The sequence below is a fragment of the Lissotriton vulgaris genome, chromosome 2_1 (genome assembly GCF_964263255.1).
Source record: "Lissotriton vulgaris chromosome 2_1, aLisVul1.2, whole genome shotgun sequence".
NCBI classification, from domain to species: Eukaryota; Metazoa; Chordata; class Amphibia; order Caudata; family Salamandridae; genus Lissotriton; species Lissotriton vulgaris.
The window spans coordinates 1690949668-1690975254 of NC_141687.1; the positions used below are offsets into that span (position 1 = coordinate 1690949668).

Below are 25587 nucleotides of genomic sequence, written 5' to 3' on the forward strand. Positions count from 1 at the left end.
TGGAATAACTTGTACGCCACATTAGAGAGCCATGCCAGCAGACAGGCAGATTACAAAGAGATAAATACTGTTTTTCCGCAATTAATCATTTCCCAGACGTTTTTTAGGTCAAGACCTGCGTAGGCTGCGCTTGTGCAGTCTCGCACGGAGAGATCTTTTGTTGACACTGTGGGAGCTTGAACCTGCCCCTCTTCTCCATTGGCTGGCTTCCTAAACGGAGGCCAGCCATTGGAGGAGAGGGGCGTCACTCCGTTCAAGCTCCGTCTTTTTGGGATTCAGGGGTGTGTTTTTTACTTTCTTTCTCTTTTCTTTCTCTCCTCTTCCCATGGGCTGGAATTTTACCTTCCAGCCAATGGGAAGAGGAGAGAAAGAAAAACACGCCCCCGAATCCCAAAATGAGGCTGCGTTTCTCCGATGCATTTTTGCCTCGCCTCGGAGGTACGTGGTCATGTGGAGCGCTCCTCTCGTTGAATGGTTAACTTTATTAAACAAGCTCCTTTTGTATTTACGAATCAAAGAAAAGTTCACGCATGTCCTAGGCAAAACTCCTTTCTTGGTGATCTGCTTTAACGAAAACAACTCCGGATTCAAACTGAATTTCTCGCTGCAATGCTGTATTCTGTTTATATTAGGGTAGGGACTCCTGCTGTAACTATACGCATGATGACGCACGGATGTCGGACGTGACGTCCTTTATCACATGATCTTTGCACCCTGTGGAGAGAGTGGCCGTGATCCAAGGAGCCAAAGCTGTGGGTTTGTTGCCTCCCGACTGATGACTGGGTTACGGCGATAGTGGGCGTGAACCGCAGGATCGTTGTTGTTTGCACGGATATTGTGTGGTTTTTGGCCCGCCTGAGCGCTGTTTCCGTATCTCTCCCTCCCTCGCCCACCTCGGGCCCTTGCGTGCCCAGGATCCACAGAGCCGCCATTGTCTGCGGGCGTGATAGTGTGTGTGCGGCGCCCGCCCTGCCTTTGTCGCTCCTCTCCGGAGCTGCACAGGGCGGAGCTGCGCCACCCTCCCTGTCCGCAGCACGGGAGAGCAGCTGCAGCATGCCCGGGAGAGCCGAGTCCGGGAACCCCCACGGGGAGATGGAGGCCGGGGTGCTGGGTGAGTGACAGGGGCCCTGGAGGGCAAGGATGGGGCCGGGGTACCAGAGGAGGGGGCAATGCCAGGTGAGGGCAATGCAGGGGGGTGCTCGGAGCCTGACACTGGATGAAAGGGCAATGCAATGGGAGGGGGCTGGCAGGGTTCAGGAGTGATGGGGAAATGCAGGGGAAGGGTCTGGCAGGATGCAGGAGTGATGGGGCAATGCAGGGGGTCTGGCAGGATGCAGGAGTGATGGGGCAATGCAGGGGGGTACTGGGAGACTGGCCCTGGATGCAAGGGCAATGGGAGGGGTGATGCTGGCACCCCCGGGCAGCACCACGGGGCAGGGAGGGGGGCTTGTGTATTGCAGATGGACACAGGTGAGGTACTGGCTGTGTGCAGGGCTCTAGGGCACTGCAGATGGGGCAATAAAGTAGGGTGTGGGAAATGCCATGAGGCAATGCTGAGGGGTCTGGGGCAAACGACGTGCCTTGGGTGGTACAAAAGAGCAGGCAGTGTCGAGTCTGAGGCAATGCAGGGGGCCAGGGCACACAGGGCCAAAGGCTAGGCGCTATACAACAGGGCATCAGAGTGGGTTTGGGGCACTGCAGAAGCCTGTGCTAGTGACAATGTGACCCCTGCCCCCACCCACGTGTCACTCTGTAAATACCATTGTTATATATAGGTGTGTGTACATGAAGTTTACGACCGCCTCAGCCCAGCTGAGGCATCCATTGGCTGGTCATTGCATGGGCACTAACAAGACTGCTGTGCAGGGGCTCGCATCGAGGCGCTATGATTGATTGTAAGTAAATATACAAAGTGGGGAGTGGGAGCGTGTGCCGGTGCTGACTGTGTCTGAGTGAATATGATACAGGGTGTCTTGGAAATTAATTTAAGGTGTTTGTTGGTGGGCGGGGGCCGGGGGCTACTGTAGGGGGTTTCTCTTTGGGTCTCATGCACAGTCTTCTAGGGGGTGTCCAACCGGGTCTGTGTAGTGCTTGGAAGCGCAGGGGCGTTTTATTTGGTTGTCAGCGCAGAGTGTTTGGACTATTAACGCAGGGTGTCTGGGAAAGGCCTTTGCAGGGGATGAAACAGCCTGCACAAGGAGTCTGGGGGCGGCACGGTGGGATACTTTATCTGCGGTTGTCGGTGGAGGGAGTCTGGACTGGTAATGCGGGGTGTCTGGGGAAGGCCTGTGCAGCGGATGGGGCAGCCCGTGCAGGGTGTCTGGAGGTGCCAGGATATGTTACCTACGGTTGTCTTCAAAACCAACACATAAATTAAAAAAAAATCATTTACAATGCCAATAGCTTTAAATTTGGTAAAGGCGGGATCGTTGCATTGTAAATGCTTGTTTTAATATTACATGCGCCATTAAACAAGGAGTTTGTTAGCAGTTACACACACTCCGAACATGCAAAGCCATTTCGTTGCTGGATAGAAATGTTCAGGCACAAGTGTCACAATAGTAGCCCAGATACATACAAGAGGTGGGCAGGCAAATAAATTCTTAGAGAACAATAAGCCAGATCCGAACCTGAGAAATGGGTTCCCTCTAACTGCCAAAGTAAATGCCATGGGTTTGCGTGCCCAGGGTACAAACATTCAAGGATCTATTGTTCTGTCTCTATAGTGTTGTTGCCTTCCCATGCATATTACCTGGTGTCTTTGCCACAGACCAGTATTCTATGGCAGGCACTCCTGGCCTAAGCATAAGCCATCAGCCTCGAATCTGGCCACCGCAAGATCTATTACTGAGCCAACAAGTTACTTTTGTCATCATCACCACCTCTAGCAAACATCTCAGACTCCTACACCAATGCCTTCTCTTTTATCAGACCCCAAAAACAAATAAAGTGTTAATTGCGTACTAACTGGGTCTAACATTATATACACAATGTCCGGATAATTTACTGGTAATCTACATTATGCCAAGTTCTACTTTTCCTCATCCCAATCCTCATCTTTGAGGCGTAAACCATCCACTTCTAAATGACAGAAGACCGAAAAGTTCTATTTTCCACTGTTTTAAGTTTTCTCCAGAAGGAGGTATTAGATGGTTAAACCCCCCTGCATTGTCTCATGCTCAGAAACTCACAAGGAGGGGCGAATGGCTTGCAAGACTGTGACAGAGGAGAATAGGACTTGGTGTAATGAAGGTTATACGTCAGTCATCAGAATGCTGTCACCTTGCCCCTTAGCATATTCTTTATATATAAGGAGATAGTTAACAACAAGAACAAGGGGGTTGTGTGATGAAACTACACATGCGTTTACCATGCATGCCGGTTCTATGCTGTCTTAACCATGCAAGTCTCAACCACGCATATGCCTTTACCACGCATGCCTTTACAGCAAATTGATCGTTGTTAAGGCATGTATGGCAAATACGTATTTGTGGTTAAGACCTATCAGGTACATCTTACCCCCCTGACCCTTGCCCCCACTCTAAGTCGTAACACTCCCCCCTCCCTCCTGAAAACCAACCCCCGCTCCCCAAGTCCTAAAAACTTCCCTGCCCCCCAAGTTCTAAATACTACCCCACCCTCCCCTGAGCCCTAAAAACTACTGAGCCCTAAAAACTACCCTAACCCAGCCCGAAAAGCGAACTCGATCCCCAGCCCCAAAAACTGACCCAACCCTTACAAACTACCCCCCAAAACCCACCCCACTTACCTCACTGCAACCTCAACCGATCTTTCTTCTTCCTGCTTCCACCCAGCAGCAGCCAGCAGCCAGCAGCTAGACCATGCACTGTCTTAACCATGCGTATGTGTGGTTAAGCCATATGCGTGGTTAAGGCAAGCGTGTTAGTGCTTGCGTTGTCAGAAAACACATGGATCTGCACGCATTGTTCTGACTGTTTCCTGAACAAGGGCCCTGAACAAAATAACAGATGACAAGTAAAGAACTAGGTGAGTCATCTGACCTTGTCTTCATCTAGACCTCCAAAGGTTTCAAAGGCACCTGACAACAAAGAGAGGAGACATAAAGACCCAAGTTGGAACCATTGTAAAGAAATTCTGAAAATTTAAACAGGTTGCAGGAAAGAAGATTCTAGAAGAGCACCAATTAGAGGAAGAAACCCAGTGTTGAATATGATATTTGCTAATGGAAGGCCTGCACAACACTTGGATAGAAAATAGCCACTCTTGTTGTGACCTCTAAATCCCTGTGGCACCTCTGTTTATTTAAAAAGTCATGGGAAGGTCAGCGTTAACCTTTGGAGTGAGCGCTGAGACAAGATAAGCCATCTGAGTGGTTAAGAGGCAGAAGACACTCTAGACTCACGGACAATTCTTGAGATAAAGGGGAAAAAAGATCACCACTTCCATGCAGAAGTAACTACGATTACTTTGGCATTCCTTCTCTGAGCTCTGATGAGAAAACCTTCTAGCAAGGAAAAGGCAAGGTAAACAGAAAAGGGGGAGGCCAGGAAGTATCCATTCTAATTGTCCCTTTGTGTCCCTTCTCCTGCCACAGTACAGCTGTGTCCATGACATTTGAAAATCAATCTAAGGTTCACTTAGCCTCTGAAGAATGTTCTGAAAATGTAACATAGTTAGCAAAACCCCATGGAGGAGGAGCAGATCATGCTCAGGGAAATTGATTTCATATTGCCTAACCTTGGAATGTTGCTGACTTTAAGGTATATCTGCCACCAATGTTAGAGAATGTGAAGTCACTCCTGCGTGTTGGTTTATGTATGCCATGGCCACCTGGTTGTCTGTCTTGATCAGTACTGCTTGTTTCAATCATCGTGCAAAATGCAGAAGAGCTTGTATAAATACAGACTAATATCTCAAATGTCAATGATGTACACGATGACAAGTAAGAGGGCTATTGTGAAATCTGGCCCAGGGTGCTAGGAATACTGATGCAACCAGGTCCACTTAGACCTGAAGCCTTTGATGGACTGGTGCTGATCTTCTCTCTAGAAGCTTGGAGAGGGGCAATTAGAGGAGGGAAAAAATCTTTCTGTATGATATGTTGAAGAGTCATCCTGAAAATCTGAGCTGTTGACTTTAATGTTGCTGATGCCTTACAAAATTTAGAAGAACTCTATTAGAACTTGAAGGTTTCAGACCTGTTATGTGTGTAGTTTTGACAGTTGCATGGACCATCCCATCATATAATTATGATTGGATATGTGTATTTTGTTCACGAAGAAGATCTACCAGGGAAGCCATGACCTTAGCAAATACACACAGGACTGATTTCAGCCCAAAAGGAGGAACCTAAATTGGAAATGCCCTTCTGGAAGAGCAAATTGTAGGTTGCTGATGCGGCAAGTTAATGGGTAATTATTGGGTATTTGAAAGTATGCATGTCTAAAGTCTATAGAAGTTTGAAAATCTACCTCAGACACAGCTGGGATGATGAGCTGAAGTGTGCCCTTAAGGAATTGAAATATTATTTGGGGTGGATGACTGCCCACCTCAAGGAATAATCACAAGTGTTGGCAGGGTGAACGCTTAAAGTCACTATATAAACCTGAGCTCAACCCTCTGGCAGCTGTGGCACAAAACAGGTAGGCTTAACTTAGGGAAATGTATAAAGTGTTTATGCAGTATTAAGACAATAATAAAGTAAAAGCACCAAGCAATAAAAATCCCAAACCCACTTAGAATACTAGAGTAAACTTTACTAAACAAATTGACAACAACATGACAAAAATCAATTAAGGGGAACCAGATATTTGAGTTTTTAAAAATTTAAGTAGGAAAAGCATCAAGAAAAACTTCTGGGAGATATATCACACCAGTTCACACTTCATCCTCGGCTGAGCATTGGCTGAGAATTGTTGGAGAGTTAATACAAATTAGCCTCCAGGAACTTCAGGAAGGAAAAGATTCACTTTTGTAATTTGATTTTTTTTACATTTATTGAAATTATGACTTCACCATTCGAATGGGCTATCTGGACTGGAATTGGAATAGTCGTTTAATTATTTTTGTAGCTGATCCCATTCCAAAGATACAGTATTAGTATTTTATTCTGTACTCTTATTTTCTGCATAGGACAGCTAAACCTGTGACAGTGAAAATAGCTTTTCGGGCCTTGTCCATAAAGGGATATGGTAGAGCTAATTTTCTCCCTGTCCAACTTTTAAATTCCATGCACCTTGCCTAGGGGCCTGCAAGGCCTACATAGGGGTGAGCTAATAATATCTAAAAGCGAGGTTGCGCTGCAGATTTTGCACTGCAGCAGTCAGAGTTAGGCTTGTAGCCATGTTTGAACTGCTACCCTAATGGACGGCACAACAGGTTCTGCAGTCCACTTGTGGTGTTTAACTGCCAACCCCGGGGTGCACTTTCTATATCACATACTAGGGACTTACAGACAGGCATGTTAAATGTGCCAATAAGGGATAAGCCATTTTAAGCATGTTTGAAGGGAACGCACAGGCACTGTAACCCAGGTTAGCAGTGTAAAGTGCACAGAATGCTAATAAAATAGGGTCCAACAAAATTTGAAAGTCTGGGCTGACCACGCAGAAAAGGCAGAATCCCTACAGTGTCCATTCTGGACCACTGTATTTACATCCTTCAAATCCATTATGGGTCAAAAATTGTCTGATGGTGTCTGAACATGGAAAAGGATTGAATAAGTGCCCGCCCTGTTCGCCAGGAAGAGCAGTTACATCCACTCTCTTCTAGACCAGTTCTTGTATTCTCATTTGAATTGCCTCTCAGCTGACAGCATTATCCAGAAGGTTGTAGGAGGAGGTTCAACAAGTTCTATTTTGTGCACCATATGCTCAATATCCAAGACCCTTTGGTCTGAAATATCTTGGAGCCAAATATCTATGACGGCCTCCTACTGAAAGATTTCTGGCCCCACTTCCATGTGATTCCACACTGATGGAATAGTCAGGAGCACTCTGTGTCTGAACAAGAGGGGTTATGACCCTAGGGGTTATGACCCCAGGAAGATCAAGACCCCTAATCATTAACTACCCCTCTGAAGGAATCTAGACAAGAGACTACAGGGTGTGGGGGGGGGAGGTTAGGTGTTGTACTTAGGTGAAGATGTTTCCATATACTGAAAAAGGAATTCAGGGATCAAAGGGAGTATCTAAATTCTATCTTCAGCTGTGGTCTGACCAATTTCTCCACATGTGGGCCAAGCTACGCCTTATTCCAGTAAAGAACGTTTTTTGTGAAAATGTGATTTCTGGGCTCAGTCTCCTTTACCAGCACACAATCAAACATTTATTTGCGACTGAAACTGTTCTCAGGGCGGAAGCATTCAAATTATGCACAGGAATGTCTGAGATGAGCTGTGTTTGCTTTTGTGTAATTTGAATACCTGCTCCACAGTCTGAACTATCTCCCAAGGCTGTTAGGAGATCAATATCATGAAAATCTTTTATCAGGGATTGAAGCAATAGATCTGTAAATACATATATCCTCAAATGGGAATATTTAAAGATGAGTGATCATTGTTAAGAGCTTGTTTTACACATTTATCGGTGGGATCTGTAGCATAAACAACTCCCGAAGCAAATATAGAACAACCTGCTATAGAAAGAAGCAGGGATCAACTTTCAAAGCTTCAGGGAAGTCTTTGCAAAGTTACGTAATGGATGCAGCTTACCCCAAAATCACGGAAATTAAGATTTATCCTGTTCCTTGTTTCTTGTTAATCTTTTTCAAATTCCTTGTTGTGGAGGAAAGCCAGGAGCCTCTGCTGGAATATCAGTTAAAAAGTCTTGGCTTTCCAGTCTCTGAAGTTAATGGGACTGCTGGATCAGGGAAGCCCAAACTGAATAATATACTTCCCTTTTGCCCCACTATTAGGGCTATAACTTTCTTCATGAAAGACATAGAGTCATCTACATCCACTAAATGTTTTCCTGTAAAATCCAAGACGTCACTTAAGGGCAGGTGAGTAAAGACTGTGACACCCCAATATACATACATTCTTAGCTTCATAGTTTGGTCAGGAGGCCCTGAGTAGGGTCTGCCATGTCTGTGTTATTTTTTTTTCAAGTTTTTCTGATTTTAGAAGTTTTAACTTGTTCATTTTTTACAGCAGGAACCTAAATATATACAGTGACCAGTTTACAAAAGAAAAGTAGTGAACCTGCACCTATATAATTACTCCTTGAATGGATGCAAATGTACTACTTTTTGGAATTCACAAACATTGGCAGGGGTATGCTTGGAAAGCTGCCCCATCCTCAGGTTTCCAGGCATGCTAGTTGAAATCAAACACCCAAAAGATGATTGGAAGAATACTTGCAAATAGTCTAACCACCGACAATCACTTGGCGCAGCACTTCAACCCATTGTTTTCTTTCTTATACTGTGCCACTAAGACTGAGGGCCTGAATGATGGTTCGGCAGAAGGAGTAAAGATAGACAGGGTGGTAAAGAACTTTACATCAGGCACACTGCCTTTACTGTGCCAGCCAATTTTAGAGATCTCAGCTAGTCCCCCCGGACACCTCTGTACATGGCATCGTCATGGTTCCTGTAAAAGTAGAAAATGTTTGACTGACAGCTTGGTAAAACATAACGGCCAACCATCAAACAAGATCCCATTTTTTAATTTTCAAAACCAAATTCCTAAAGCACAAGTTTGTTTTTGAAGAATAAAAACTGATGACTCCCACACCATGGTAAAAAGAAGCCTTCTAACCATCAAATCTAAGTAGAACAGATAGGCAGATGGCTCACGTCTGATGGCTCTTACTCCATCGTTAAGTCAAAGGAAGTTTTACATTGACAGAGTAAATTTCACTCTGTCTGCAAATAATGTGCAGTCCTCTAAACTCTAAATTGAGGTGTGGGGGGATTGGCCCTTGAGTTTATTAGTCGGGGTACTCCATCAGTGTTGCGTCAGAGTACCCTGTCCGCCAAACTCTAAGTCAGCCCCAAAGGCCCACCTAATGCAAATCAATATTGACCCTGCTCCTCTTGGGAACAGTCTATCCCAATTCACCAGATTGCCCACTGCTTTCGTAGTTGGCAAATTCAATATTCACACCCCCTAATCTCACTGACTAAGCTACACCCATAGTAAGACTTTAACTTATTATACGTGGATAGGAGCCGCAGCACCAGGAACTTGTCGTTTCCAAAAGTGAGGTAACAAAGCAAGACTTCCAGGGCAGTCGTAGCTGTCTTGTACCTCGGTCTGTGGGAGGAGTTTAAAAAGAAAAGAAAAGAAAGATAGGGCCTTTGGATGTCCTGTCCTTAAGACGGAGATGGTTTACATCCCAGAGATAAGGACTGTTCGATGAAAGAGAAACCAGGCTTTAATGTAGCTTCATTCTGTCTGTAAGAAAATGTGGGTAAGAAAGGGTTTGCGGCCCTAATGCAACAATTTAAAATAGTCTTTAGAATCTGATTGGGTACAAAAAAGACAACCATAACATGGTTGCAGTGGTCTACCACACCATCAGGCATCTGCGCTACTGCACCTGCTGCACTACTACGAGCTACGCATGCTCTGAAAACACTCTCCAAAATACAGGCAATCCAATACTCCAGCAACACTTTGGTCAGATGCGAAACCCTTGCCTTAGAAAGTGGGGCACGCATGTAGCTCAAAAGGCTTTTCTAAGTTTAAGCTTCTCCTTAGACATCTCTACTGACTTTACACCTCACTGGGCTTAACGAGTTACCTGGTTATCTTTTTCTTGCAGAGGTTGCGGACGTGGCTCCGATGTTCACATGTACAGAGAAGTTGATAACCATCACGGTCCCTAAGTGCTTGTTGGAAAAGCTCCGGTACAACCCAGCGGGCATCCACGTCAGAAACACCACTCTTCCATGCATGAACAGTTACACCGAGGTCCTGAACGGAACACGCTTCTTCTCCGAACAGATCCTGCCACTAACCGGATTCTGCGGGAATGAAGTTGTGGTGAGTAACTATGTTACCCATAGTCACCAATCACAAAAGCCCTCTACTGGCTGTCTTCGCGGGTGCTCTTGTGGGTCCGTGGATTGCTCTGCATTCACAATGACTGGTTCATGTGTTAGACCAGCGGTCTTCAAACTGTGAGGCGCGCACCCCTGGAGGGGCGCAGCATCCCTTCAGGGGGGGCGCGCACTTCACCCCATTTTCATCTTTTTTTGTAGATTCCAGGCGCGAGTCGATCCGTGTGTCTCAGCCAGGCTGCTGCAGCTCCAGCTGTCTGGGGCCCGGCTGAGAGTGTCTGGGGTCACAGGTCTTAAAGACCAGAGGTCCAACAATTTCGGGTGGGGAGCCTAATTCTTCCAGCAAATGAGGAGTGGAAATGCAGGGGCTCTAAGAAGGGGTGACAAAACAACAAAGCCTCTCTTTAATGCGTAAATGGTCTTTTAAAGACCTGTGAAGTACTCAGGTGAGGCTGGCAGCTCCAAAACTGTCTGTGTGTGCCCTGGAGGCTGTCTCAGTCCGGGCTGACACAATATGCAGGGGAGGTTGTGCATATTTACATACCTTTGTAATCTGATTACAGAGGCTGTTTGTTTTCTGGTTCAAGTACCCCCTGTGCCCCCACTCTGCCTATCTTTACATTTTACTGCCTTAATGTGAGAATGCATCTCATGAACAGGGAACATAAAGTAGGGTGACCAAAATCAAAATGCTAGCCATGTGTTTGTAAAAATCCTGCAAAGGTCTTGTCTTGACACTAAATAGGGTTATACCTAAAATAGTATGTATCCATTTGTAATGCGATGTTTCAAACTTTGTTCCTTTTATTTATAAGTAATAGATCATTCAGGCAGCCTTAGAACACAATTAAAAATGTTTTCTATTTATTTTAGCTGTTCCAAGTATGCACAGATAAGTGCTGAAAATAAGCTTTAGTGGACTGCTTACTTTTGTACCGTCTGGGACATCACTATAATGAGCTGGCAACCCTAATCGCAAGACTGGAAGTTTGTTGCAGGATGAGCACAATATTTATTTCCTCCACCCTGGACCCCTGGACCCTGAATAATGCCATAAAAGCAATAGTTTAACTAATATCTGAAACCCTATGCCAGGCCTCAATGACATGCTGATTTACTCCAACTGTGTCTGGAAATGCACCCTGCATTCAGACAACTCACTCCTCATACCCGCCCTTCAATTCACACTCACCCTGCACACACAGGAATCACAATGTACTCACACGGATCACTATGCACTCAACCCACCCGCTCACCCTGGGCTCTGCAGGAGGAATGGCCATCAATGATGCAGAGTACCAGCTTCCAGAACTTTGTTGTCAGGTGGTGGTGGCGGTGGGGGGCTCGACGTGTAAAAAGGTTTAGATGGGGGGCTCGTCCGACAAAGGTTTGAAGGCCTCTGTGTTAGACTGTAGGATGTGGTGCATTTACCACTATCGGTCCATATTGGAGACTGTAGGGGCGATGTGTATTTATTACCAGACGTCATACTCATAGTCACGCGTAGATGCATTGAGGGATACGCTCTCAGGCAGTAATTGCAGCATAAAAGGGGCAGCAGGGCTAGACACAGGGGTGTGGCTCCTACCCCAAAATATCTATTGTGTGTCCATAGTATTTGGTATAATGCTACCTTTACACATGTTTATTTCAATCAATAGGAAAGAGTTCCTTTTGAAATCACAGCATTTCCATACACGCTTTCTAACAGCCATTGATAATAATTACACATTTCTTGAAAAGTGCTAAACACACTGTCTCATCCTCCAGCCAACGCCCTTGTGACTGTTAATGTCCCTGTGTCATGCCCTAGTGTTGTCTCGAAGCATTAATACCTTAGCATCAGTATCTTAGAGTCTTGGTGTCAGTGTCACTGCGTCATGCCATTGTCCCCGCATCAATGATAGGGTTGGTGCTGCCGTGTCAATGTCCTGCCTGTGACTCAAGTGGTTAAGGTAAATTGACTGTGTCTGTGTTCTTCCCCATGTATCAATGTTCTAGTGTGTGTGTTCCAGTAACATTGCCCCACTGTCAGTGGTTTCTTCTCAGTGGTTGTGTATCAGAAGCCACTGTCAGTTTCCAGATGTCACTAGCATGGTGATGCATTACCCTACAGTGTACCTGTTAAAGTGCAATTGGGCTGGCTTTTGTTCTAGCATCACTATCCTAGTGTTAATAATCTAGTTTGCTAGTGTTCCTGTGCCAGTATCCCAGTGAAACGGCACCCTGCCAGTGCCCAGCATGAGTGTATGTTCCCAGTACTAGTGGCCTAGTGTCACTGCTCCCTTATCAGTACTGGTGCTGCTGTTTCAGTGGTCCCTGTGCCAGTGTTATAGTATAACCAATGACAGTGTCCAGTTACCAGTGTCCGTGTGTAAATGTGCAGTCCTGGTTTGAATGCCCTCTTGCCAGTAACAGTATTTGGGCCTCATTGTGGGTGCCCCGGTGTCCGTTTACTTGTGTCAGTGTGGGCCACCTTATTTCACAGTGTTAATCTCAGTGTCCGCATGGTGTCAATGTTTGTCTATAAGCTGCTTATTCCCACTGGTTGCTTAGTGCTGAGGGCACCACTAGCAAAATATTTAGAAGACAGGGACACCTGGCCAATGCAACTGCAGGTAACGTGCTGCCAATAAAGGCAACCAGAACATTTCCCTGACTGTGTGTCCTGTCCTACCAGTATGAATTCAATAAATTGCTTCACGTACTGTCACGCAGTGACACGTGACAGTGTTGTAGACAGGCTGATGACGTCCCCCATGACTACCATACAATCTTTGGCACCGGACATCAGCCTCTAACATTGAGTCCTGTAGCTGCTGCCTGCCAGCCAAGCTCAGCGGTGACGGGGCTCGCCATGGGGTATACACAACATATGTTTAGCTATGGGGCGGGCACTTCTACCATTTACCTGTCTCAAAGAATCTTAATTGGTCACCTGTGTGCTGCTCTGCTGGCCCATAGGTTTCCCATGGCAGGTCTGAAGCACAGAGGGACAGCACGTGATTTATGGCGTATGGCTCTGGTTGGCAGCAAGGTGTGGCCGCTGGCCAATGGAAGGTCACTAGTGCTACTGCCAGCAGCGGGCTGGACTGACGCCTAACTACGTATGCTCTCTACCATCTCGCTGCCTCTTCTCTTCACATGTGGGCAGGCAGGGACCGCAGCTGCTGCGTTAACTGGAAATAAAGGTTTCCAGTGGGCCATTGCTGTATGCAGGAACTAGAGGAGGCTGCAGGACCGAACAGGGGGCGCTGCCCCTCTGCTGCTAAGAGCTGCATTCCCCTTTCTCATCAAACACGCACTTGGACCGCTGGGTGCTGCCCTCCAATCCCCTCTCACAAGGACACCATGGGCTGTCCATCGACCTCATCGCACAGGGAGAAGGGCACTCAAAGTGCCAAGAAGAGAGAGCTGTCCTAGCACAGCGCCCTTCCACCTCTTTCACAAATTACAGCAGGGCGTGAAATTCACTGCCTGCACTGTGCTCTCTCCCTTTGACCTGGACAGATCAATTATAGTCAGCCAGGGTCTGTTTTTTTCGGTGAACACCCTAAATATCGATTCCAAAATATAGAATGCCCAAAATATCGAATCGAAAATATAGACAGCCCAAAATATCCAATTACTAAAATATAGACAGCCCAGAATATCGAATGTAGGGTATGAAATAACAAAAATCCATAATATCTAATTTAAAAAATTGATTTCCATAATATCGATTTTTTTGTGTTATGTATGGTAGTATATGTATTAAAATTATGTATTAATTTTGTAATGTATGTTTAATTTTTTTAAAGTAATGAATGTTATGTAATTACATTTTTGCGTAAATGAATTCCGTAGCGGGTTGTGGGTTTATAGGGGAATAGGTTGGGAAGTAATTTAATTATAGTAAATTAAATATACATTTTTATTTATATGTATTGATAATTAATTGATTGATAATTAATTTTTAATTGTTAATACATTTTTATTAATTGGTAATTAATTTTTATTAATTGGTAAATAATTGTTATTAATTGATTAATTGATAATTATGTTAATTGTATGTATTTGGAGCGTGTTGTGGGTTTATAGGGGAATAGGGTGGGAAGTGATATAATTGTAATACAGTTAAACATTATTTGTATTTATATGTATTGATAATCAATTGATAATTATTAATTGGTAATTAATTTTTAATAATTAGTAAGTAATATTGTATTATTAATTAATTCATTTTTGAATTGGTAATTAATGTTTTTAATTGGTAATAAATTTTTATTAAATGGCAATTATTTTTAATTAATTTTTTCATTGGTATTGATAATTAATTTAATGTAATTGTAATATTAAATCATTACTTACCCTACTGTTGCACTCTCTGTAGCGGGAATAGTAATTTTTACCCCTGCGATATCCAACGCTTTCCCTACTGTTGCACTCACTGGAGTGGGAATAGTAATTTATTTTTACCCCTACGCTATCCAATGCTTTCCCTACTGTTGCACTCACTGGAGTGGGAATAGTAATTTTTACCCTCCCGCTGTCCAATGCTTTCCCTACTGTTGCACTCTCTGGAGTGGGAATAGTAATTTTTACCACTCCGCTATCCAACGCTTTCCCTACCGTTGCACTCACTGGAGTGGGAATGGTAATTTTTACCCCTACGCTATCCAGTGCTTTCCCTACTGTTGCACTCATTGGAGTGGGAATAGTAATTTTTACCCTCCCGCTATCCAATAGTTTCCCTACTGTTGCACTCTTTGGAGTGAGAATAGTAATTTTTACCCCTACGCTATCCAACATTTTCCCTACTGTTGTACTCACTGGAGTTGGTATAGTAATTTTTACCTTCCCGCTATCCAACCCTTTCCCTACTGTTGCACTCTCTGGAATGGGAATATTAATTTCTACCCCCCGCTATCCAACGCTTTCCCTACTGTTGCAGTCTTTGTAGTGGGAATAGTCATTTTTACTCCTCCGCTATCCAATGTTTTCCGTACTGTTGCACTCACTGGAGTGGGAAGAGTCATTTTTATCCCTACGCTATCCAAAGCTTTCCCTACTGTTGCACTCTCTGGAGTGGGAATAGTAATTTTTACCCCTACGCTATCCAACGCTTTCCCTACTAATGCACTCACTGGAGTGGGAATAGTAATTTTTACCCTCTCGCTATACAACAATTTTCTACTTTTTTTTACATTACTATTATTATTTTTATATTTTAAGATTTTCTACATTATTTTCAGTATGTTTGTTTTAATTGTTTTTAATATTTAATCAATTTTATATTATTTTTAATATATTTAAAAATTTCGATATTTTAGTTAACTATATTTTTTAACAATCTCTATTTTGGATTCGATATTTTAGGACTTACCTGTTTGTAGATAGGGATTCTATATTCTGTCCTTCGATATTTTGGAGTCGATATTTTGGGCATTCTATAGTATGTCCCTCGATATTAAGTCACTGAACCGTTTTTTTCAACTTTGACTCAGATTATAAATTGCACAATATTGGGGTAAAGATAAAACTGCATGGGACCGTGCTGTAATTTCACACAAGAACCGGGCGAATAGGAGTAAACCTCTATGGGGGAGTAAGAGATAGAAGTGGAAGCTTTTTTCACCCCTGCATAGAAACAGAAACAGATTGAGGCTTGGGTGTTACTGAATCCAAAGCCGCATGCGAATTTTCCTGCTGGAATTACCAGCCAAAAAAATGTATTCTGCTACAGTTGAAAACACGTTAGTGGAAATCCTCACCAACTCTAAACTTGTTAGAGCGAGCGTCCACCTGACTGAGAATCGACCCCTCTGTTCGGTGTGCAGATGCCTCGGGACCCAATGTGCCCTGACAGATGTTGTCAGAGCAGCCCCCCTATAGGGCATAGCAAGCTACTACAGTGAGCAAGACTGCCCACTACAAGGGGGTTTGTGGGCATTTACCTAAAGAAAATTTGGGGAAAAATTGCAAAAACGGTGCATGTTGCAACACTTTCTTCATTGTATATTCAATTGTATTTTCTTTTAAGGATTACTAAATGATGAGCTTACAGTAAACTAATATACCTAGTCATAACCACAGACATTCTTACGGGAAACACAACAAACATGAATTTAAATGTTATATAAGTGCACACATTCACTGGTACATGTAAAAGAGACAGTGGTTCAGGGGTGGCCTAAAAGGTCCAGGCTAGGGTAAGCAATTATTTGGTCTAGAAACTAAATCAAGAGGGAGCAGGATAAGTAGGGCAACATGTATAGTGTTAATTACATTTAATAAAGTCAATTTCATAAAGATATGTTCAGGTGCTCACAGAAGTGACAAGGTGTGTAACATGACTGAGTGGCAGTGAAAAGTATACGAAATATAACATAAACAACAATACGAAATCCACAGTCTGAAATGTTTGGTAAGGATAATCGAACAGTTGGGGTGGGTCCGTAGTTCTATCTGCCGGATTAAGGAGTGTCGGTTGCTTCACTTGTGATCGCTGAAGCTGTTAATGCCCCCCTAACGTATTAACAGCGTCGGAAGAAATCGCCGCAATTGCCAGGATGGCCCTTGCTGTCGCTAAAATCGAGAACTAAATTCAAATACCCGAGATATGCTGCCGCGATCGTAGAGAACCTATCCTTGGAAACCGACTCCCCTTGCAAGTCCAAAACCACCTCAAATGTAACCTAATAAGCACGTCTAAGCTCCTGGAACGCTTGAACCAAATTGTGACGGTTCACCAATGTCAAGGAACCTAAAATCCTCAGCAATCGTGAGTGAAGTAACACTCCTTAATCCTGCAGATAGAACTACAGACCCACCCCAACTGTTCGATTATCCTTACCAAATATTTCAGACTGCTCACCCTGTCCTGATGATGATCCTAAGTAAAGATCGAAACGTCGTCAACCCCTAATGAAAATCCCCTCATTGTATATATTCCCTGTGGATTTCGTATTGTTGTTTATGTGAGATTCCGTATATGTTTCCCTGCCACTCAGTCACGTTACAAACCTTGTCACTTTTGAGAGCATCTGAAAGTATCTTTATAACATTGACTTTATTAAATGTAATTAAAACTATACATGTTGCCCTACTTATCCTGCTCCCTCTTGATTTAGTTTCAAGACTAAATAATTGCTTACCCTACCCTGAACCTTTTAGGACACCCCTGAACCACTGTCTCTTTTACACGTACTTCAACCCCCGGTTCGCACAACGGGGTACCCTTGTTTTCCATAACTACCCCCACATTCACTGGTAAGCTCCGCCAAGTAGCTGAGAACAAAATGAAAGACCATTTTGAGGGATGGTAGCACCTTCCACCCAGATAAGCGGCACACCAGGGACGGCTGTAGCGCTGGTGGTGCCCGGTGATACAATATTCTTAGGCATCTCCCCTTCCACAGAATGTATTTATTTATTTAGTTATTAAGCGCTGCACTCATCCCGAGGGTAATCAAGGCGCTGGTAGCGAATATCCTGGTACGGCTGCAGGAGTGGGAATTAATACTTGGGGAACAGATGAGTTTTTATTTTTTTCCGAAACAGTATGTAATTGGAAGTAAGCCCTAGATCCAGAGGTAGCTCGTTCCACTTCTTAGCTGCCAGAGAATGATCGCCCTCCGGTTCTCACTTTCCTGATGCGCTTGGTTCTGGCCAAAGCTAAATGAAGTGACCGAAGGCTCCTAGTGGGGACATAAAACTCGATTTTCTCCTGGAGTATTAAAGGGCCCGTTCGATACAGAGCCTTATGTGCGTGACTGAGCAGCTTGAATGCTGCTCTTTGCTGCATGGGTAGCCAGTGCAAGATCTTCATGCATGTAGAGGCCGAGCTTAGCCTGCCTTTGTTGCAGACAAGTTTGGGAGCAGCGTTCTAAAGCACCTTGAGTCGTGTGAACAGGAGCTCGTTCATGCCTACAAATAGTGCATTCCCATAATCCATTTGACTGACCAGCAAGGCTTGTGTGACAGATCTTCTGCAGTTCAGAGGTATTCAGGGAAAAAGCCTGGCCAGGAGTTTCAGGGTTGCAAAACCTTTGCCACAGAGGGCCCGTACATGGTCCTTCATGGACAGAGTGTCATCTGTGGTGATGCCCAGGTTTTTTTGCGCAGTGTTTTGGAGCTGGAGAGGTGGCCACCATGGGGCATCCCAGACTAATTTGGCACCCCCAAAGAGTAGGATCTCAGATTTCCCTGCGTTCAACTTTAAGCAATGCTCATGCATCCATTGAGCCATTTCTGTGAGGCAATTGTGTAGCTTTGATTTAGCGACCTCCGGCTTTTCATCCAGGGCCACCATCAGCTGTGTGTCTTCAGCATAGGAGCAGATACCAATGCCCCACTTCCGCGTGATTTTGGCCAGTGAAGAGACATAGGCATTAAATAAGGTGGGGCTTAGTGATGCTCCCTGCGGGACGCCATAACTAATGAGGCTCAATTTGGATTGATATTGGCCTAGGTGAACTGATTGTGTTCTGTTGCTTAAAAAGAAGCTGATCCAGCTCAGTGCTTTGGAATAAATTCCTTTTTCATGGAGGGTTTCTAACAAACTGTTGTGTGAGACCGTGTCGAATGCCGCCGACAGGTCCAGCAATATCAGGTCGACTGCCCCTCCTTGGTCAGTAGAAGATCTAATATTGTCTGATACAGCCAACAGTGTTGCCTCTGTGCTATTTTTTGTACTAAATCCCGTCTGCGATGGATCTAGGAGACTATTAGTTTCTAGGAAGTTGGATAATTGCCTGTTCACCAATCTTTCCAGGACTTTGGAGAGGTAGGGGAGTTGGGATATAGGACGGTAGTTTTCGGGATTGAGAACATCGGTTCCAGGTTTTTTTAACAGAGGGATTACTGAGGCGCGTTTCCATTTGTCAGGAAAGGTGGCGGTTTTGAGGGAGTTGTTAAAGAGTTGGGTGATGTATGGACACCGAATGGAGGCAATCTGAGCAAAAATGAAGTGAGGGCAAGGGTCTAACAGGGATCCAGATATTACTATACCCATGGCTTTTAGGACCTCATTTTCTTGAAGGGGGTGAAATTACACGTATTTGATGTGGCATCTGGATGGAGAATCGAGAGGTCCCTGTTCCTTATATCAGCTTTTGTGGGAGTATTGAAGGTGGAGTAGATTTTCTTTATCTTATCCGAAAATAAGTCAATTATTCTTTTGCATGCATCAACTGAAGGAGGTAAGGTTTGGGACATGCTGGCTGGTTTACTAAGTTCTCTGACTATTCTGTACAGTTCTTTAGCAGAGATGCAATTCTCATTATTTCGGAGGGCATATTAGGATTTTTTTGCATTTTTTATGGCGTGATTGTAGGATCTAAGTTCGGATTTGTACCTCAGTTTTCTTACCTTCCCTCGTCAACAGTGCTGCTCATCTCTCCATAGCCCTTCTCTCATATGTATTTCATTTGTTTATAGCGCCTCTCATACCAGTGTAGTGTGTCAGAGCACTTTACATCACACACACACACGCGGACAATGAATCAAACATGTGTAAATCAGTGTTTAGGAAATGTTACATGAGACAAAGGTGACTAGGTGTAGGATTCACATATCTATTTTAGTAGGCATTTTTTAAGAGTGTTTGGTCTAAAGCAGCACAAACTCAGGATTCAAAACAGAACACATTGTTAGGGTTGGCTTTACTAATAATGACTTATTGCAAATGACCTACTTTGAAAAGTGGAGTTGACAAGTAAAACATACATTTCACTAATGCATTAGTAGTTGAGCATGCATTAACTATAGATTTTAAAAATTTCATTGCTTGGAAGTTTGTTTCACAAAGCAGTGTAGGTGTGTTAGAAACGGGACCCTGGCCGGCCAAGACTCGCGTCGAGGTCAGTCAGGGATCGCCATTTCTAAAGTCAGGGCAAGGGAGTCACACACCAAGGTAACCCCCACTCACCCTCTAGGTAACGTGGCACGAGCAGTCTAGGCTAAACTTGGAGGCGGTATGAGTTAAGTATTTGCGCACGCACCCCAGCAACAACACCCAAGGCCCACCACAAAGGAAAACTCCACACAAGGTTATATATAAAAAATAGCCTTTGTATTATAATAAACAAAATACATTAGATAACACACGCAAACTTTACAATGTGCCAGGGGCACGGCAGAATTTACAAGGGGAATTATGTACAGGACAGGGCCACGTGGACCACTGTCAGGGGTAGGCACTTGTTAGAAAATAATACTGGTAGGTATACACTTATGTCGTAAACATAGAATGAGTAGCACCAAAATTATAAATGCAACACACATCCAGTAATAACTGGAACAGAGTAAAGACCTCCTATGCAACCCTAAAACACTGTAGGTAATCACGCAGGTAACTAGGACCTTATCATCAGGACCTAAGGAAGGAATACTAACACCTAAGCAATTCACTCTTAGCAAAGGGAAGGAAACCTAAACATAAAATGGGACATCAACAATCCTCTATGCAGGTCACTCTTAGCAAAAGGGGATAAACATGAAATACCTAATCAGGTCACTTTTAGAAAACAATTTTATGAGGCAATAAACACAGAGGTGCAGATTAGAACACATGCGCAAGAATTACATAGCAAGAAATTACAATGCGCGGGGTGCACATGGCACGACACTCACAAATGTCCCTCAGGCCAACTGGCCTCGAAAGGGGCGGAATGCCCTGAGTCTCAGTGTCAGGGGGGGTCTGCGCAGGCAGCACAGAACACAAAGCCTAAACGTGGCAACTGTCCACTAAGTGCTGGACAGTTGTAAATAGGACTGAGCAACGTTGGAGCCAGGAGGGCTCAAGAACAAAGTGGGCAAGGAGCCTCTCAGGGGCTCACAAAGCAAATGTGCAAATAGAGCTCAGCGCTCTAAATCAATGAAAATGCCCCCAGAGCCTCTCGGGGCTCGAAGATCAATGCGGGCGGGTGGAGCCTCTCGGGCTCAAAGATACAGTTAGGGCACGGAGCCTCTCGGGCTCTAAATAAACAAATTGGCCCCAGGAGCCTCGGGGCTCCTAAATCCACACTGCGGCCACATTGGAGTCCCTCACGGGGGACTCGAGAACCACACAAATGCCCCCAAGAGCATCGGGCGGCTCTCCTCACTTGGGCCGCTCTAAGGCCCGGTCTGCACACGGAAGGGGAGGGGCGGGCACCGACAATATGCCCCGACGCCCTCCTCCCTTCCCTCGCTCTCCCTCGGCCCCGCTGCACTCACTGGGTCTCCTGGTAGCAGCGCGGGGCTCCTCTCCTCACTCGGGAGCCTCCGAGGACGCGGGAGCAGGCTTCCTTGGTCTCCCGCCTGGCCTCGTCACGACGTCCGTCTGCTTGACTTCCGCCGGGGCCGCCAATGGCAGCGCGGCCCTGGGGGTCAGGAGGCGGGACTTCCGGGTCGCGGAAGGCAGCGGCCCGGCAACAGCTTTCGGTCCTCCTGGGCTGCGGCGGTGATTCCTTGGCAATGCCGGGTGGGCACCGGCTCATAATCAAATAAAATAACCACGGGGCAACGCCGGGTGGCACCGGCCTTAAATTAAAAGATAAAGCGAGGTGGCACTCGCTACGCCGAAAATCGGCAAATCGGCTCCGATGCCGGGTGGGCACCGGCCAGGTCAATAAAGTGCTCCCAAGCGCTCAGGGGCTGAAGAAGAAGCGCGCTCAGCGCTAAGAAGATAAGCAAAGCGCTATTGAGCGCTGGGGCACAAGGAAAGCGCGCCTAGCGCTATAAATCAAGATCAGGGCGCCTCCAGTCACAGGAAAGCTCCAGCAGGGTTTGGAGGCAGGCAGAGGGGCAAGGCAGGGCCAGAGCCAGCACACTGGGTCTCCAGGCAGGGAGACAGCCAAGTGGCGGTCCTCTTGGCCCCTGCAGCAGCAGCAGCCCCCTCTGGCAAGATCCTGGAAGAAAACCAAAAGACAGGACAAATTGTATGGGGACACAGCCCCTTCTTATACAGAAAAACCCCTTTGTCTCAGGGTGCAGGGTGGGAGAAAACCAGTCGCAGCTGGTTTTGAAGTACTCTGTTTACCCCAACCACCCTCTCTATTCACTGGCAGGGCTAGGGCCATCAGTCGCACTACAGGGGGTGGAGCCAGCATTGTCTGGGGAAAGTCCAGGCCCATCAGGAACCAGGGGCACTCCTCCCAAGCCATCAAGCATGCTAATCTGCACTCACCACCGGGCAGACCCATCCAGCCTTCCTGGAGCCAGGCTCACCAGCCAGCTCCAGCCAATCACACTGCAGACATATTTTACAGTAATATGCCAAGTCCTAGAAATGGCATTTCTATTCATGACACACTCACGCAACATACATCATTGCGAAGCATTCATTCCCACGAACACGCACATACCAAATTCGAGCATGCACTCCCCACACAACAGGAACTACTAGGGACACAGACATTCCCCATGCATTCCTATGGGAGAGCAGGCCAGCCTAACTACATGCACGCACTTTACTCTGGGACACAGAGAAAAAGTGCGCACAGACCAGAAAATCATCCACGCATATCACAGACTAAAAGCAAAAAGATTAGGGGTGAACCTGCCTTAAGGGCCAAGTCCAACAAGGTGGTTTATTGAACCTTACATGCTGAATGAGGGAGCGTTCAAATGGACTAAGCGTTTGTTTTAATAGCAGTCCCTTAAGCTGCCAGACCGGCCTAGTGATAGTTGCATTTGGGGGCCGACCATTAGCATTGGGGTTCAGTGTCTGTGACTTGTAGTGGATTCACTATTACAGGTGTTTGTCTGTGTACGTGGCTGGCATGGAATAATCTTCCCAGTAGTGTTACTCCATATCCACATTACTGGCAAAATTTCCAATGCAAGAAAGATATGTTGACTTTGCCAATGCTTGTTCAAGTTTCTTGCGACAAGTATAAAGTCATCCCACGTCATTAAATCTGTCATGCATGGCAATGAAGCAACAATATTCAAGTGGTCCACCGTCATGGAACCATGAAATAGAAATGTTCAGTTACAATCAATACCTAAATTTTTTAATATGACAGTTTGGTTGAGTATGACACAAAAATATACTTTTGCCAAATGTAGAATATGGGTTGACTAGTTATTTAATAAAATAATTGAGAAATTAATCTCTACTGGGCCGATTCACAGAACTAATCTGAGATAAAATCCTAAACTTACTACTTTTGGTATTCACAGAAGGCATTTAGTAGTAGTAAAGTTAGGAGTCCTAACTATACTACTACTAAATGCCTTCTGTGAATACAAAAAGTTGTAAGTTTGGGATTTTATCTCAGTTTAGTAGTAGTAAAGTTAGGAGTCCTAACTTTACTACTACTAAATACCTTCTGTGAATACCAAAAGTAGTAAATTCAGGATTTTATCTCAGATTAGTTTTGTGAATTGGCCCCTACATGTTAATCGATTACATTTTAGTCAACAATAGGGCAATACCCTGACAGCTGAACTTTGAAAGGTACATTTAGGAAAAGACAACTGATCGTATGGAATGCTTGTGTTTTGTTTACACATCGGTACTGAATGAACACAGAAAATGGATCGCATAAAACAGGTCACTTTTATTTTTCAAATGCTTGTTTAATTACCGTGAACATAGACTAATAAACTGGTGAAGAGTCAGTCAGAGTGAGAAAATGATTTTGTAAACCTCCTCACCCCCACCACTGTATGAAATGTATGATTTGTTGAGTACATAATGCACCCCATTTACATGAGTTAATGACATTGACCCCCATCTGTTTCAGATAAATACCACCTACACGATGTACAACAACTTCCTCGAAATTCCAGCTGCGATCATAAATGGAGTTGTTTATGTGCCTAATCTGAGATATAACTTCTCCTGCTCATACCCGCGGAACATCCTGGCCTCCCTTGTCCCAGCGTTTAATGTCACATTAAGGTAAATACACATAAACGTTAGTGGGAGGAAAATAGGAGTGTGAAACATCCTTTTTTCTTCAAAATGTTATGAAATTTGATGCCAATGTCACACTCTTGGTAAGAAACATGGTTTTCAATTATCTTGTGTGACTTGTTTAGGATACAGTATATTTTGCATTAAAAAAGTCAGGCATGACCTATGCAGGAGCGAAATATGCCTCTCAGCGGAATAATCTCGAATGTGTGAAAATTATGAAAAGTCACATAAAGCAAAATGTAGAGAATTTTTTAATATTTCCAGTAACGTAAAATTGAGGAACTTTGTGAATTTAGCATATGTATGTCATATTTTCCCTCATACTCACTGTGTAATCAAATTATTTTAAAGTTAGCTGCAGTAGGTTCTATGATATTGGTTCAAAATATATAGTCCTCTAGGGTTTGTATTACTCCGATTCTTGCTATTACTTTTCCAAAAGGGCCTGACCTCTGTAAAGCAAGACCTTTGTTAGCGGCCACTCAAGGATGTAAAAAATGCAACTCACTTGGGACTTAATGGGGTACACTGAGACCCTACTTTCTGCGGGCTGATGTTGGTGCCTAGATTCACCCATGAAGTCTGATGGTGACTGCCTCATGTAATGGGTAAATTGGTGGAGTGTTTAGTGAGGATGCAGTCCCATTGAGTGGCAGGTTGGGACACCTGAGAATGCACTGGCCAATTGAGCAAATCTGACTCTTTATGCACTCAGCACATGGCTTTCTGTTTCTGGTCATGTAGCCATTTTAGCTGGGATCCTCGCTTTTAAAGTTACTCTAATGCTGATTTGAAATATTAAAGTGTCCTAATCACGGCACGGTTAATAATACTGTCCTGACAGTGGTTGTTTTTTCACAGCGCGTAATGTTCACGCCAAAGCACTGTTCTAAGCTGAGGCGTCAATGTAGTATGTCTGACTCTCTATTGATGGTGCATTTGAGCGACTACTTTAGGGATGACCAACTGTTGACTGCCACTTTAAGGTAGGGTGACTAGAAGCAGACCTCTTCCTATCCTCCGGCCAAACAGAATGACCGGTTACTTACCGGTAATATTCATTACTCCGAGTTGTAGACCTCCCTGTCATATTCAGGGTTCTCATCTCTCCCTCCCTATTCGGCTTCTTGTGCTTGGAGGTATAGGATGTGCTTCCTGGTTCAAAGGTTATATACCACAGGATGTGGGAGTGGCCTGGAGGTAGGGATGGGCTAAGGAATTTTGCTTGGAAGTTCTGGGGAGGAGCTATTGCTCATATGGTAATGACTGTGACGGGAAGGTCTGACGAGGAGGTAATTTCTAGTACACTCAGCCTATCTGTAATCGCAGAACATTCTCAGAGCATCTGAATGTTTTCTTTACAAGCAGACCCCATCTCCCCCACCACAACTACCAGTTCTCTCAGGCCATAGCAGGAGGGGTCGGCAATGTTATCCTTGCTGGCAGAGCCCTTCTTATGCACCCAAGCATCCACAGGTGTAGGAGTTATCTCAGGACATTGCTGGAGTATCTGATGTTATGTTCGCAAGGAGAAACATGTCCCCAGTTCATCGCTGAGACCACCCATTATCTTCACAGTGAGACAGTCCCATCTCCATCGAGAGGTCAATGAGTTGTCTCAGGACATAGATGAGGGCTTGTGAATACTACTTTTTGCAGGAGAAACCACTGATCAAGCTAGAGGCCGACAAGATTTCCCAGGATATCGC

General features: G+C 44.8%; 1 protein-coding gene across 1 annotated transcript in view; it reads left to right on the forward strand.

The window, feature by feature from the left end:
- Positions 1–25587, forward strand: part of LOC147733109 (uromodulin-like) — a 92564-nt gene that overhangs the window by 50734 nt on the left and 16243 nt on the right. Inside the window, exons 5-6 of the mRNA XM_086955810.1 lie at positions 9750–9970; positions 23703–23860. Of these exons, the coding sequence (XP_086811936.1) occupies positions 9750–9970; positions 23703–23860 (379 nt within the window). The remainder of the gene's footprint in view (positions 1–9749; positions 9971–23702; positions 23861–25587) is intronic.